Genomic DNA, 13,238 nt, shown 5'->3' on the forward strand with positions numbered 1-13,238 from the left:
TCGCAGACAGTTGTGCTGGGACGGGCCCTCTGGTGCCAAGCCCACCTTCTTTTTACCTTCGTTGTCTAAGGAGCCCTGTGGACCTGATGGGGCTCTGTCCCTATGGACCTGTCATCTTTAAGAAACATGACAGTTCAGAGACAGAGCCTTGGGATCACACCACAGCTGCCAAGCCACCCACTCTGCCTGCACAACTCTGGTCCCCTAAAGCCACGCTGCTGTGTCAGTCACGTGCTCTCAGCTAAGCTGAAGAAGGACATGTTCTCAGAGCCCTGAGCTTAGGCCACTCCCATCTCGGCAGTAAAGTACCAGCTTTATCCTTCAGCGTTCGGTTAAGTGAATAGAGGAAGAAGTTGTGACTCCCAATCCAGTGTACGCCAATGACACAGGCTACCCCTGGGAAAGAAGAGAGGAAATGGGCATTACGTAAGGAGTCTGGGTGGCCTTTGGTTTGTGTGAAGGGATTTGCCCAAGAGGAAGTCAGTTTGAAATGGTTCGTTCTAATGGGCAGCACCCAACTGAAGGGTGAGCTTCCAGATGAGGGGCTGGGCCCCCGCCCCAGGAGGGCTGTTCCTAGGGCCAAGTCGCCTTCCTGTGCAGGGAGTGCAGGGAGGATGGTCACAACTGCCCCTCAGCTGCTTTCACATCTTCTAGATAATTCATGTCCACTTGGCTGTCAGTGTTTTAAGTAACATTTTCTACAAAATTCTGAATTCATATCCAGAAGCAGCCTGGCAGGACGTGTGTGCACACCGTCCTCTGTGGCAGCTCACTCCCTGAAGACAGTGCCAGCCCCCATATCAGGGGATCTGGGCTCGGGGGCCACAGGTCCAACCAGAAACCATTAAGCTGCAGCTGGCAGCCGACTCTCCACCTCATTCCGTCCCAGCAGGCAGGGTGTGCTGTGCACAACTTCCCTAGGACGGCTCGCCAAGCGTTCCCCCAAGGTGACCACCTGCTTCACGTTCATTTACCTGGGGGGCTCTTGACTTCCGCTGGCATTGCAATTACGCAGCTAGGAAGGAGGAAGTGGAACGTGGCCATACTGGGAAAGAAAGAGACACTGGTCAGAGCCATGGCAGACTCCTTGGCAAGGAGAAATGCTGGCAGAGTCTTGGTAGTAAGACCAGAAATGGGTAGTTCAGATGGACCTTCCCAGGAGTTCAGGACCATGAGGCAAATCACATTCTATGTGCTGGTCCTGGTGAGGGCAGGGCAGGTGGAGCGGTGGGAGTTATTCCCAGGCCAGGAACAGCACCCAGTGTGCGCAGATCCCTTCCCCAAGGGATCTTGGGGAAGATCCCTTAATGCCAGACTTGGGTGAAGTGCATAAATGCTCCTATCCTGGGAGCAGTACAACCAGTGGTGTGCTGATAAGTTGGCACTCTTAAAAAAAACCCCAAAAACCCTATTTCCTGATTTACAGGGTTCGTAGCTATTTGTGGTATAAATACTCCCACTATGGACGGTTACCAGTGGTTTAATGACTGGCTTGCAAAATTCCTAAATACCTCGCTGGGCAGCACAGCACTGAACCTTACTGGGTTCCAGTTCAGGCCTCAGGTAGTTTCTGTTAGGGCCTAGCCCTGGGACTTTGTGTGAAGTGAGAAAATTCAAGGCCCACTTGACGGCAAGATGAGAGGTTTCACTTCCCATGTGAAGCAAGAACATCCCTGAGACCCACAGTCGCCGTGAGGAGAGCTGGTTCCTGAACCTGCTCCGCCAGATACTTCAAGGACTTGGGCTCAGTTTTTACAATCACTGAGGCCTACCTGCTGACCGAGATTAGAAAGTAATGTTTTAATAATTACACATTAATATATTACATTTAGAAAGACTGGATGGAAATGGAGAAAAATATTAATAGTGGTGACTTTCATTTGTTGAGACGTGGATGGATCTAGAGACTGTCATACAGAGTGAAGTAAGTCAGAAAGAGAAAAACAAATATCGTATATTAATGCATGTATGTGGAACCTAGAAAAATGGTACAGATGAGCCGGTTTGCAGGGCAGAAGTTGAGACACAGATGTAGAGAACAGACATATGAACACCAAGGGGGGAAAACTGTGGTGGGGTGGGGATGGTGGTGTGCTGAATTGGGCGATTGGGATTGACATGTATACACTGATGTGTATAAAATTGATGACTAATAAGAACCTGCAGTATAAAAAAACAAACAAAACAACTAATACTAAACTTTCATTGGGTTATTTGTATGGAAATATGTTAATATAAATGTTTCAGACATTACATGAAATTTCTAAAAATCTTATATGTTCTGGTATAATGTTATAAGTCATAATTCTAGTTATTACTTTAAAATGTATATCTCAGAAATAACTAAATTTCCTTGTCAATTGCAAAAAAAAAAAAATAGTGGTGACTTTTATTTCCCTCTTGAGGATCATCTGTGCTGTCTAGATAATCAGGAAAACAAATTTTTTTAAGGAGACGCTATCACACAAAAAATTATAAAATAGGGAGTTCCCTGGTGGTCCAGTGGTTAGGATTCAGTGCCTTCACTGCCGTGGCCCGGATTCAATACCTGGTCGAGGAACTGAGATCCTGCAAGCCACGTGGTACGGCCAAAAAAAAAAATTTCTAAAATAAACTCTACTTCTCATCTCCATAGATGTCTATGCCTTCTTTAAAATCTATGTTATCAGCCTTTGTTCGAGCTATATTTAGACAATCTCCATACAACTTTTTTTTTAAGGAATTTTTTCTTTTTAAAAGAAATTTAATTAATTAATTAATTTATGGCTGCGTTGGGTCTTCGTTGCTGTGCGCGGGCTTTCTCTAGTTGCGGTGAGCGGGGGCTATTCTTCGTTGTGGTGTGCATGCTTCTCATTGTGGTGGCTTCTCTTGTTGCGGAGCATGGGCTCTACGTGTGTGAGCTCAGTAGTTGTGGCTTACCGGCTCTAGAGAGAGCAGGCTCAGTAGCTGTGGTGCACGGGCTCAGTTGCTCCGCGGCATATGGGATCCTCCCAGCCCGGGGCTCGAACCCGTGTCCCCTGCATTGGCAGGCGGATTCTTAACCACTGCGCCACCAGGGAAGTCCCTCCATACAACTTTTCAAAAGACTTTTCTGAAGTTCTCAGAAAAGTCCCCCAAACCATCCAGAGCTTTGAGACCTTGAATTAATTCAGGTCCTTGGGTTGATTCCTGCGTGTGCCCAGAGAGGAGAAGCTCCCAGGGAGGAGGCGTTCTGGCTGGGCCCCCTCCATGGCTCACCTGAGCGGCTCCTCCTCCCACTCCCCATCCAGGTACTTCTTGAAGGTGGCGTTGAAGATTGCCGCCTGCTGCTCCCACTGACTGCCCTTGATGAAGTGATTCTGCCCAGAGCCCAGCCCACAGCAGTCCTCTATCTTTGCAAAGACTTCCAGGGGGCTTTTAAATGTGGTACCTAGGTTGAAAATATTCCAGAATGGGTCAAACCATCTGACTTCCTCCTTGCTGATTTCCCCCTTCTCCTCCATGCTTCCCAGTTTCCTGCAGAATCTCTCATCCTCAGAAATCTGTTCTTGCTTTGCCCAGGTGTTCAGTCTTCTTCCCAGCCTCTCTCCTACTCCACCAGCTCACGGAGCACAGGCAAAGGGCAGCTGCTCTCCTCCTCCCACTTCTCCATCTCCATCCTGCCGTCATTTCCTGTTTCCAGACTACAGAATCTCCAGAGGCCAAGGACATGTTCACGAGTCACTAGAGGCCTTAGATCACTGTTGCTGTCTCCCCAGCTCAGCAAGGCCCCAAATCTGCCATTACTCGTGCTATTCAGCTGCTGCTGCGGACCTACATTCGACAGTCCCAGCCTCCTCCTGTGCTTACATTTATCCAACTACCTTCCTTTAAAAAAGTCTCCTTTCTCTGACAATCACTTTTCTTATCACTCTCCTTCCCAATAACCTTGCATTTCCTTCTTTTTCATCTGCTCCTAAATCCACAGTAAAACTAAGTGATTTATTTTCTGGGTTCACAGCCCAACTTTCAGAACTTCTGAAAGTGCCCAGGTCCCTCAAGTTGCCCAGGAGGTCTCACTGTGCCCCAGGTCTCCTTCCCCAGAGGCAGCCATTGTTATCAGTTTCTTGCATAAATTTCTAGAAAGAGGCTCCTTCTAGATGGCAATCTATTATTATGTTATATAATATATACAGTATTATATTATATTTTTTATATGTATTACATGTACATTTGTATATATTTTATAAACAAATGATAGCATATATCAACTAGCAGTCCTCAAAATGTGGTCCCAGATCAGCAGGGATCTGGCAGGGTTAGAAATGAAGGTTCTCAAGCCCCACCCCAGACCTACTGAAACAGAACCTCGGTGGGTGGGGCCCAGCAATTTGGGTTTTAACAAGTCCTCCAAGTGAGTCTGATCCAGCTAAAGTTTGAGAATTGCTGTCATACACTAGAACCCTTGCATTTTGACTTAACAAAATGTCTTGGGAGATCTCTTCATTTCAGTACTATAGATCTTCTTTGTTGTTCATTGCTTATTTTCATTTAGTAAATCTTTTTCTTGTCGTGAAATATAACACATTCAGAAAAGAGCATAAAAATATATCTTAATAATTTATTATAAAGCAAACATCTGTCTCTACTGAGGTCAAGAAACAGATTATCACCCCTCCCTAAAACCTTCCCAAGGGCCCTTCTCCAGTCATAACCCCCTGGGAAGAGCGGCAACCATTCTCTTGGCTTTTATGTAATCACTTCATGACATTTATTTTACTTTTGCTACCTAAATATGAATCTAAACACTACAGCTTTGTTTTGCCTGATTTTGAGCTGTACACAATGGAATTACACAGTGTTAACTCTATATGTGCCCTCTTTTGCTTAATATTGTTTGTGAGATTTATCCATTTTGTTGTGTATAGCTGTAGTTTGTTCATTTTCATTGCTGTATAATATTCCATTGAGTGAACTACAGTTTATTTATCTGTTCTTTTATTGATGGATATTTCAGTTGTTTCATGGTTTGGGGCTATTGGAAATCATGTCATTATTATCATTCTTGTACATGCCTCCTTGTACACATTTACTTGCAAGCCTATCAGGTATACACCTAGAAGTAGGGTGACCAATTCATTCTGGTTTGTGCAGGAGTTTCCCAGTTTTAGCACCAAAGGCCTCACATCCCGGGAAACCCCTTAGTCCCAGGCAAAATGATATTCTTGGTCGCCCTACCTAGGAGTGTAAATGCTGGGTCATAAGATATAACTTATCTTCAACGTTACCAGATAATGCTAAACTGTTTTCCAAGGTGGTTGTACTGACTTTCATTGCTAACTGTAATGTATGGGAGGTCTGATTATTCCACATCCTCACCAACTTGGTATGATTAATCTCTTTTAATCTTAGCCATCCTGGTGGGTGTGGAGTGGTATCTCATTATGGTTTTAATTTGCATTCCTGATAACTAATTTTGTTGAGCACCTTTTTATATGTTTATTGGCCATTTGAATAATCTCCTGCCTGTTTTATACTGAATGATCTGTCTTTTTCCTAACAATTTGTAGGAATTCTTTATATAGTCTGGATGTGGACCATTCATAAGTTTTACGTGTTTTGCAAATATCTTCTCCCAATACATGATTTGTTCTTTCATGTTTTTAATGATGTCTTTGGATGATTAGAAGTCCTCAATTTTAATGTAATCAAACTTATCAACTTTTCTTTTATTATATATAAGTACTTCTTGTGTTTTGTTTAAAAAGTCTTTTCCTATCCAGAGGTCATAAAGATATTGACTTATTTTCTAAAAGTTTTATTGTTTTGTCTTTCATATTTACTTCTATGATTCATCTGGAATTTAATTTTGTATATCATATGAGGCAGGGGTCAAGTTTCACTTTTGTTTCCATATAGACAACCAGCATCATTTACTGAAATGACCATTCACTACTCTGTAGCACCACCTCCATCAGGTATCAAGTGTCCATTTATGCTTAAGTTTGTCCTGGCCTCTCTATCCTGTTTTATTAATCTATTTTTCTATTACTATTTCTATCTGTTTATATTTCTGTATTTTATATATATTTCTATTATTCACTCATCTCTTTTTCTACCTTGTCTTAATTACTGTGGCTTTATAATAAATCTTGATGGAGCAAATCATATCACCATGTTCTTTTATAAGAGTGAATTGGCTATTCTTGGTGTTTTGCATTTCTCTCTTCGTTTTTAATGGTTGTAAAGTATTCTGAGTGTACCAGATTTATCTAACCAGTCTTTTGCCTCTAGAAATAGCACTGCAGTGAACATTCTTGTAGGTATATCTTTGAGGTCATATGTGAATATTGAGAGGATAGACTCTATGTCCCGTGTCTACAGTGGACTTCCCCTCTGCTCCTCTTAACCAACTCCCACTTATTCTTCAAAACCTTCCCAAATGTCCCTTCTTCTGGTAAAGCCTCTGCCTATTCCCTGGGCAGAGTTAGTTACTCCTTCCTCTATGTTTTCATGGCCCTGGATGTTCCCCATTGTTGCACTTATCATATCCTACTATGGTGGTTTCCTCCTATTCTCTCTTGGTACACTAGCAGCTTTTAGAGCACAGGAGATGTGTCTTACTCATCTTTGTGCTTGGTGTAGTATTGGCACTGATGAATGAACTAACACAGGAATGTAGGAATGAAGGAACTCCACTAGCACTTGGGAAAGATGTCTCTTTCCTGATATCCCAATTCTGTTAGTATCCTTGTAACATTTATATTTTTAATCTTTAGGTCTCAGAGCTTATGAATTAAAAAATTATCTTCAGAACTATACTTGTCAATTAGATATTGCCGCCAATAAATGGAAAAGATGGGAAATGTGGAGAAAGGCAGAGAAAGAAAAAACTAAGAAATCAATGGCAAAAGGAAAGAGAGTATTCATTGAGTTATACCTACCTGCAACTGGTTTGGGTGGTTTGATTTTCATTATGTAAACTGGAAGACTCAACTTAACATCTCCTCTAAAAGAAATGTTTATATCCTACAATAAGGAAAAGGCACAGCTAATAAGCCAACAAAGGAGATAACACTGCATCATTAAAAACACTCATTTCAAAAGAAGGCAGAAAAAGAGGAATAAGGAAGAAAAACAGGTGGGACAAATAGAAAGTAAATAGCAAAGTGGTAGATTTAAACCTAAACATATCAATAATCACATTAAATATAAATGGCCTAAACACCCCAATTAAAGGGTAGAGATTGACAGACTGTATAAAAAGGCAAGACCCAACGATATGCTGTCAAAAAGAAACTCATTTTAAATATAAAGACACCAATATATTAAGAGTAAAAGTATAGAAAAAAGATACATCTTGTAAACTGATCAAAAGAAAGCTGGGGTGGCTGTATTAATATCTGACATAATAGATTTCAGAGCAAAGAATATTACCAGGGATCAAAGAGTCATTGAATAATGATAAAATGGTCAAATCTCAAGGGGACATAAAATTCTAAATGTTTAGGCACCTAATAACAGAGCTTCAAAATACAGGAAGCAAAAATTCTTAGGTGTGAAAGCAGAAATAAATAAATCTACAATCTCACAGATTTCAAAACTCTTTTCTCAATAATTGACAGAATAAGTAGACAGAAAATCAGTAAGAATCGGAAGGGAAAGCAGTGAGGATATAGAAGACTTGAATAACTTGGACCAACAACAACAAGAATACACATTCTTTTCAAGTGCACATAGAACACTTACCAGGATAAACCATATTCTGGGCATAAAACAAGTCTTAATAAATTTGAAAGGTTTCAAATTATATGAAGTATGTTCTCTGATCACAATGGAATTAAGTTAGAAACCAATAAAAGGAAAAGAAAGATGTCTGGAACATCTCAAGTATTTGGACACTAAATAACATGCTTCTAAATAATCCATTGGTCAAAAAAGATATAAAAAAGCAAATTAGGAAGTATTTTGAAGTATTTTCAAAAATGAGAATATTACATATCAAAATTTAAAGGAAGCAACTAAAGCAGTACTTAGATATAAGTTTATAGCACTAAATGCCTGTGTCATTCTGCAAAGTTCATAAGGTCTTGGTGTAGGCGAGGACATAGGAATGATAAAGGTCATACACAGGAATGATAAGGTCAGGAAACAAATGGGAAAAGAAGGATTACTCAAAAATATTTGGCAATTGCTATTTTAAAAGAATAGATAAAAGTTGATCTCTTCCTTGCTCCATTCACAAAAGGAACTCCCATGTGTATAAAAGAGTGAAATGTCCAAAAAAAAAAAAACTATGAAAAGTATTAGAAGAAAACACAGGAGAATTTATTTATAACCTTGAGATGGAGAAAGCCTTCTTAAGTGCAATGGCTGTAAAGAAAAGATTAAAAATTCTGGCTATATCAAAATCTAAAACTTCTTTATAACAAAAAAGCACATAAGCAAAGTAAAAAGGGAAACAACAGAGTGTAAGAAAATATATAATGGGCAAAGAATTCACAGGCAATTCACAGAAGATAAAACCTCAATAGCCAATAAAAGTATGAAGAGATTAATGAAAATTAACACGAGATGCCATTTTGTTCCATCAGTTTGCACACACAAAAAATTAATATCAAATTTATCGAGACTGTGGAGAAATACTGATTAAATGTAAATTGTCATGCCATTTTTGGAGGACAATTTAACAGTATCTACATTAAAACTAAAAACGCACATATCCTTCAGAAGCACGCGGGTATACAAAGAAGAATTTACAAAGATTTTCATTGCATTATATAAAAGCCACCCTCAGTATCATCAATGGACAAACAGCCAAATAAACTATGGTACATCCTTAATAGGAATAGAACACAGGATGTCAAAAGAATAAGGTAAGTTTATCTGACATTGCAAAACTTTGCCAATAAGTTGATTAGTATAAAAATGCAAATTTGTAAGAAAATATATATAGTATGATGCCACTTATATAGGAGAAAATTCCCATAAAATGAAACTATATTTTTCTAAATAAACTGATATCAGAATAAAAATATACACTAAAGACCTAGAAAACACACACCAAGATAATAATGGTGATGACCTCTGGAGAGGGCTGCTCTATCTGAATTACTTGGCTTTTCCCAGAGTGACGTGTTCACATATTATTTGTATAATTTGAAACATAATGTAATTTTAGAAGGCAAAAAGGAAAGGAATCTAGAAAGAGACTTCCATTTGGAAGTTCACCACTGCTCTTCTGATAGGCCAGAATCCCAAGAGCTAAGCCTATGGAAAGTATGGTATGCTCTCTGCCTCAGAGGGAGAGCCAGGAAGCTCCAGGGAAGCCACTCTGTTCTCTACAGTATCCCAATACAAAGACAACCTCCAACACCAAAAAAAAACCCCTCAGTTTGGTGGATTGGGCTGTTACTTTGACAGGGGCAAATTGGATTTCATGGGGCCTGAAGTATATATGATTTAGGGGTCTTGGTAAGAAAGAGAACACAAAAGTTTGAACACAAAATGCCCATGACCACCCTAATACTACTCAATCTGGGGGAAATTGTGACAGAGGGGAAGTTTGAGCGAGAAGAGATGGTGGTCTTACATGATTATGGTTAAAACATGTTACTTTTTCCAATTTTACAAAAGTACGTGGTCATGTGAACACACTGCTAGGGCCCCTCCTACGGCCTTGGAAGGGGCCATACAAGTGAGGGCCCCTGAAATTTAAGCTCCTTTACCTTCAGGGAAACCCAATTGACTTGGGTCAATTATCCTCAAGGATAGGGGGCTATCTTCAAGGGAATGAGGCACAAGATTAAGTCACAGAGAATCTGAAAATAGTGCCCTGGTAGAACATTTTATTAGTATATTTGATATTTAAGGTAAATTTCAAATCAAAATAAAAATTTCTAACATGTAACTTAAATCTCTTTGGAGATTTTCTTTGACATTTCTTACCGTTTCTAAATTATCTGCAGTCACGGGATCAAGAGTGTTCTGAGGAGAAAAATGAGAAATTATTTCACAATAGGTTTGGCATATGTTCCCCTTCTTCCTTTAATCTTTTGAGATGCTCTTTCTTCCCCCCAATTATTTTCGTGAGATGTGAACTCATCCCGTAGACATGGAGGGCCAGTGTTTGTGTGGTCCTCTGGCCTGCGGATTTTAACACATGATCCTTGTCCTCTAGGATCTTAAAATGTATTTGGGGAAACAAGAAATCATTAGTGACGTTAAGAGGAAATATGAGTAGAGGGGAGGAAATCAATTAGGAGACTATTACAAAAATCTAAGTTGAAGCGAATATGTCTGATTGGCAAAATATATCCATGATGTTGACAATTATATTTAAATAACTATCAATTCATAGGACACGAATTACCACTGTAACTGGCATTAGTTGATTGCTTCTCAGTGTATAGAAACAGCGAATTATGGCAAGAAACCACCCCCATTCCAAGGTGCTTTTCCCACTTGGATAATAAATTAATCCCTCAAAAAATGTATCTGTTGGGCACCAAGTAGGACACCATGTGGTGGTTGATAAAAAGAAGCAGAAGCTATGGTCTTAACAACCTAGAAATTTATCATCTAGTTAGGAGAAAAGGACTTCTATGCACAACCGGATAGTATGTGAGAAGTGTCAAAGAAAGGTATAGAGAATAAATTCCGTAAGAGTTTAGAGGGGGAAGGTCTCTGGGCCAGTAACTCTCCCAGGGATACAAAATCACACCCTGCTATGAAGACATTCACTGGAGAGAAAAGGCATTTACTCACAGCCACTCAATGAGCTCGGCATCACTGAGTCTCAATCTTGGTCTCCTATATTAATAATTTCACTAATTCTTTAGCACCTAATACAGTATGTTTTAAAGGCATGCTCAATGACTATTTGTTGTTGTTGATTAAAAAAATAAGTGCACATCAGATAGATGAGAAAATTTTGTCTTAGGGACTTCCCTGGTGGCACAGTGGTTAAGAATCTGGCTGCCAATGAAGGGGACACGGGTTCAAGCCCTGGTCCAGGAAGATCCCACATGCCACGGAGCAACTAAGCCCGTGCACCACAACTACTGAGCCTGCGCTCTAGAGCCCGCGAGCCACAACTACTGAGCCCACGTGCTGCAACTACTGAAGCCCATGCGCCTAGAGCCCATGCTCTGCAACAAGAGAAGCCACCGCAATGAGAAGCCCGCTCACCACAACTAAGAGTAGCATCCGCTCGCCGCAACTAGAGAAAGCCTACGCGCAGCAATGAAGACCCAGTGCAGCCAAAACGAAAAAAAAAAGAAAGAAAAAAAAGAAAATTACATCTTAAAATAATATTTACTGAAAAACTATATTTTAAAGACATGGCATGAAGCCCAGGGATCACATATAATTAAACTGAAATGGTAGAGTTCCTACCTTCTAAGAATAAATGAAGAATGCATGTATTCCTATACAGTGAGTCTCCTACATACAAACGAGTTCCATTCTGAGAGCGTGTTCGTAAGTCCAATTTGTTTGTTAAGTCCAACAAAGTTAGCCTAGGTACCCAACTAACACGATTGGCTATATAGTACTGTACCGTATAGGTTTATAACACTTTTCACACAAATAATACATAAAAAACAAACACAGAAAATAAAGAAAACATTTTTAATCTTACAGTACAGTTCTTTGAAAAGTACAGTAGTACTGGCTACATCTCCGCTGCTTTTACTCTTGCTTCCAGACATCCTGGGCTTGAAATAAAGATACTGTACTACTGTACTCTATACAGTACTGTACAGTAAAGTACACAAAAGCACAACCACTTGTAGAGGATGCACGCACGTGACAATGTACACCAGACGTGTGAACGCATGTTTGCATCTTTGAAAGTTGGAAACTTGAAGGTTCGTATGTAGGGGACTTACTGTATATTTAGAACAACCCTTTTATACCATAATCTGGGGAATTTAGTGGAATGGGAGACATGAAAGGATTATTTCAACCCAGGAGGGAAAAAATATATATCTATTAGAGTCAAAAAAAAAAGACTCTTCCAGAGAAATGCCTGGGAGTGCTCTTGGTGGAGAGGCAACACCTAGACGAGAGAGATACCGGATTCTAATACCTCTGCTTTTTTTTTTTTTCCAAATATATATATATATATATGTATGTATATGGGAGTAAAATTGCTTTACAATGTTGTGTTAGTTTCTGCTGTACAATGAAGTGAATCAGCTATATGTATATCTATATCCCCTCCCTCTTGGACCTCCCTCTCCCCCCTCCCCCCCCCACCATCCCACCCATTTAAATCTACAAACAATAAATGCTGGAGAGGGTGTGGAGAAAAGGGAACCCTTTTGCACTTTTGCACTGTTGGTAGGAATGTAAATTGATACAGCCACTATGGAGAACAGTAAGGAGGTTCCTTAAAAAACTAAAAATAGAACTACCATATGACCCAGCAATCACACTACTGGGCATATACCCTGAGAAAACCATAATTCAAAAGGACACATGTACCTCAATGTTCATTGCAGCATTATTTACAATAGCCAGGACATGGAAACAACCTAAATGTCCAATGATAGATGAATGGATAAAGAAGATGTGGTACATATATACAACGACACCTCTGCTTCTTAACATCTTATTTTAACCACAGCAAATTGATTTGAGAGACATGGGCCAGTGTGCCTCTTGTCCTCTCTTATTGCCTCCAGAAGGCCTCCTTCATCTTGAAATTGCAAGGAGTTAGGCTAGATGTGGGTCAAGGGTAGGGAGAAACATATCAGTTGAAAACAGGGATGTTGCCTACCAGTTGCAGCTGTCTGACTTTTTTCTTTGGATTTATGGTGAGTTGGGGGTGCTCCACTTCCTTGAGCCAAGACTCCTTAGGCAATTTATACACATCCAGCCAAATATCTCCGGCTCCTGCATTGGGAAACCAAGGAACCATTGAGCAACTGCAAGCAGGCAACAAGTTTCCCCTGAGAAATGGCCCGTCTTCACAGAACCTCTGTGAAGGTTGGCACAGAGACCAGCGGGCACCCTCAGAACAGCAACTTTGACAAACGGAAGGAGATGTAGTTCTGCAATGGTTATTGCCAGTCCTCACTCACGGAGAGCTGCAGAGCTTCTCTTCTCAGGCCACTGCCTCTAAAGGAAACGGGCCTCTCACTCACAGCACTGAGGTAACAGTTTTTAACCAAACTGTCTGTGCTGACTGGTCTCCGTGTTTTCTAGGTTCCAATGGTAAATTCCACTGATGTTCTGTCTCACAGCTATTCCCATCTGGGGAGGAAAGTGGCATA

The 13,238-nt window shown here is 40.4% G+C and overlaps 1 protein-coding gene across 4 annotated transcripts in view; it reads right to left on the reverse strand.

The window, feature by feature from the left end:
• Positions 1-13,238, reverse strand: part of WDR93 (WD repeat domain 93) — a 50,222-nt gene that overhangs the window by 14,593 nt on the left and 22,391 nt on the right. For all 4 annotated transcript variants that reach the window (XM_059915384.1, XM_059915382.1, XM_059915385.1 and 1 more), the window contains 6 exons: positions 12,743-12,858; positions 9,907-9,945; positions 6,903-6,987; positions 3,238-3,409; positions 975-1,045; positions 310-396 (listed from right to left, as the gene is read on the reverse strand). In XM_059915384.1, the coding sequence (XP_059771367.1) occupies positions 310-396; positions 975-1,045; positions 3,238-3,409; positions 6,903-6,987; positions 9,907-9,945; positions 12,743-12,858 (570 nt within the window). The remainder of the gene's footprint in view (positions 1-309; positions 397-974; positions 1,046-3,237; positions 3,410-6,902; positions 6,988-9,906; positions 9,946-12,742; positions 12,859-13,238) is intronic.

This window comes from Balaenoptera ricei, chromosome 2 (assembly GCF_028023285.1).
Source record: "Balaenoptera ricei isolate mBalRic1 chromosome 2, mBalRic1.hap2, whole genome shotgun sequence".
NCBI lineage: Eukaryota > Metazoa > Chordata > Mammalia > Artiodactyla > Balaenopteridae > Balaenoptera > Balaenoptera ricei.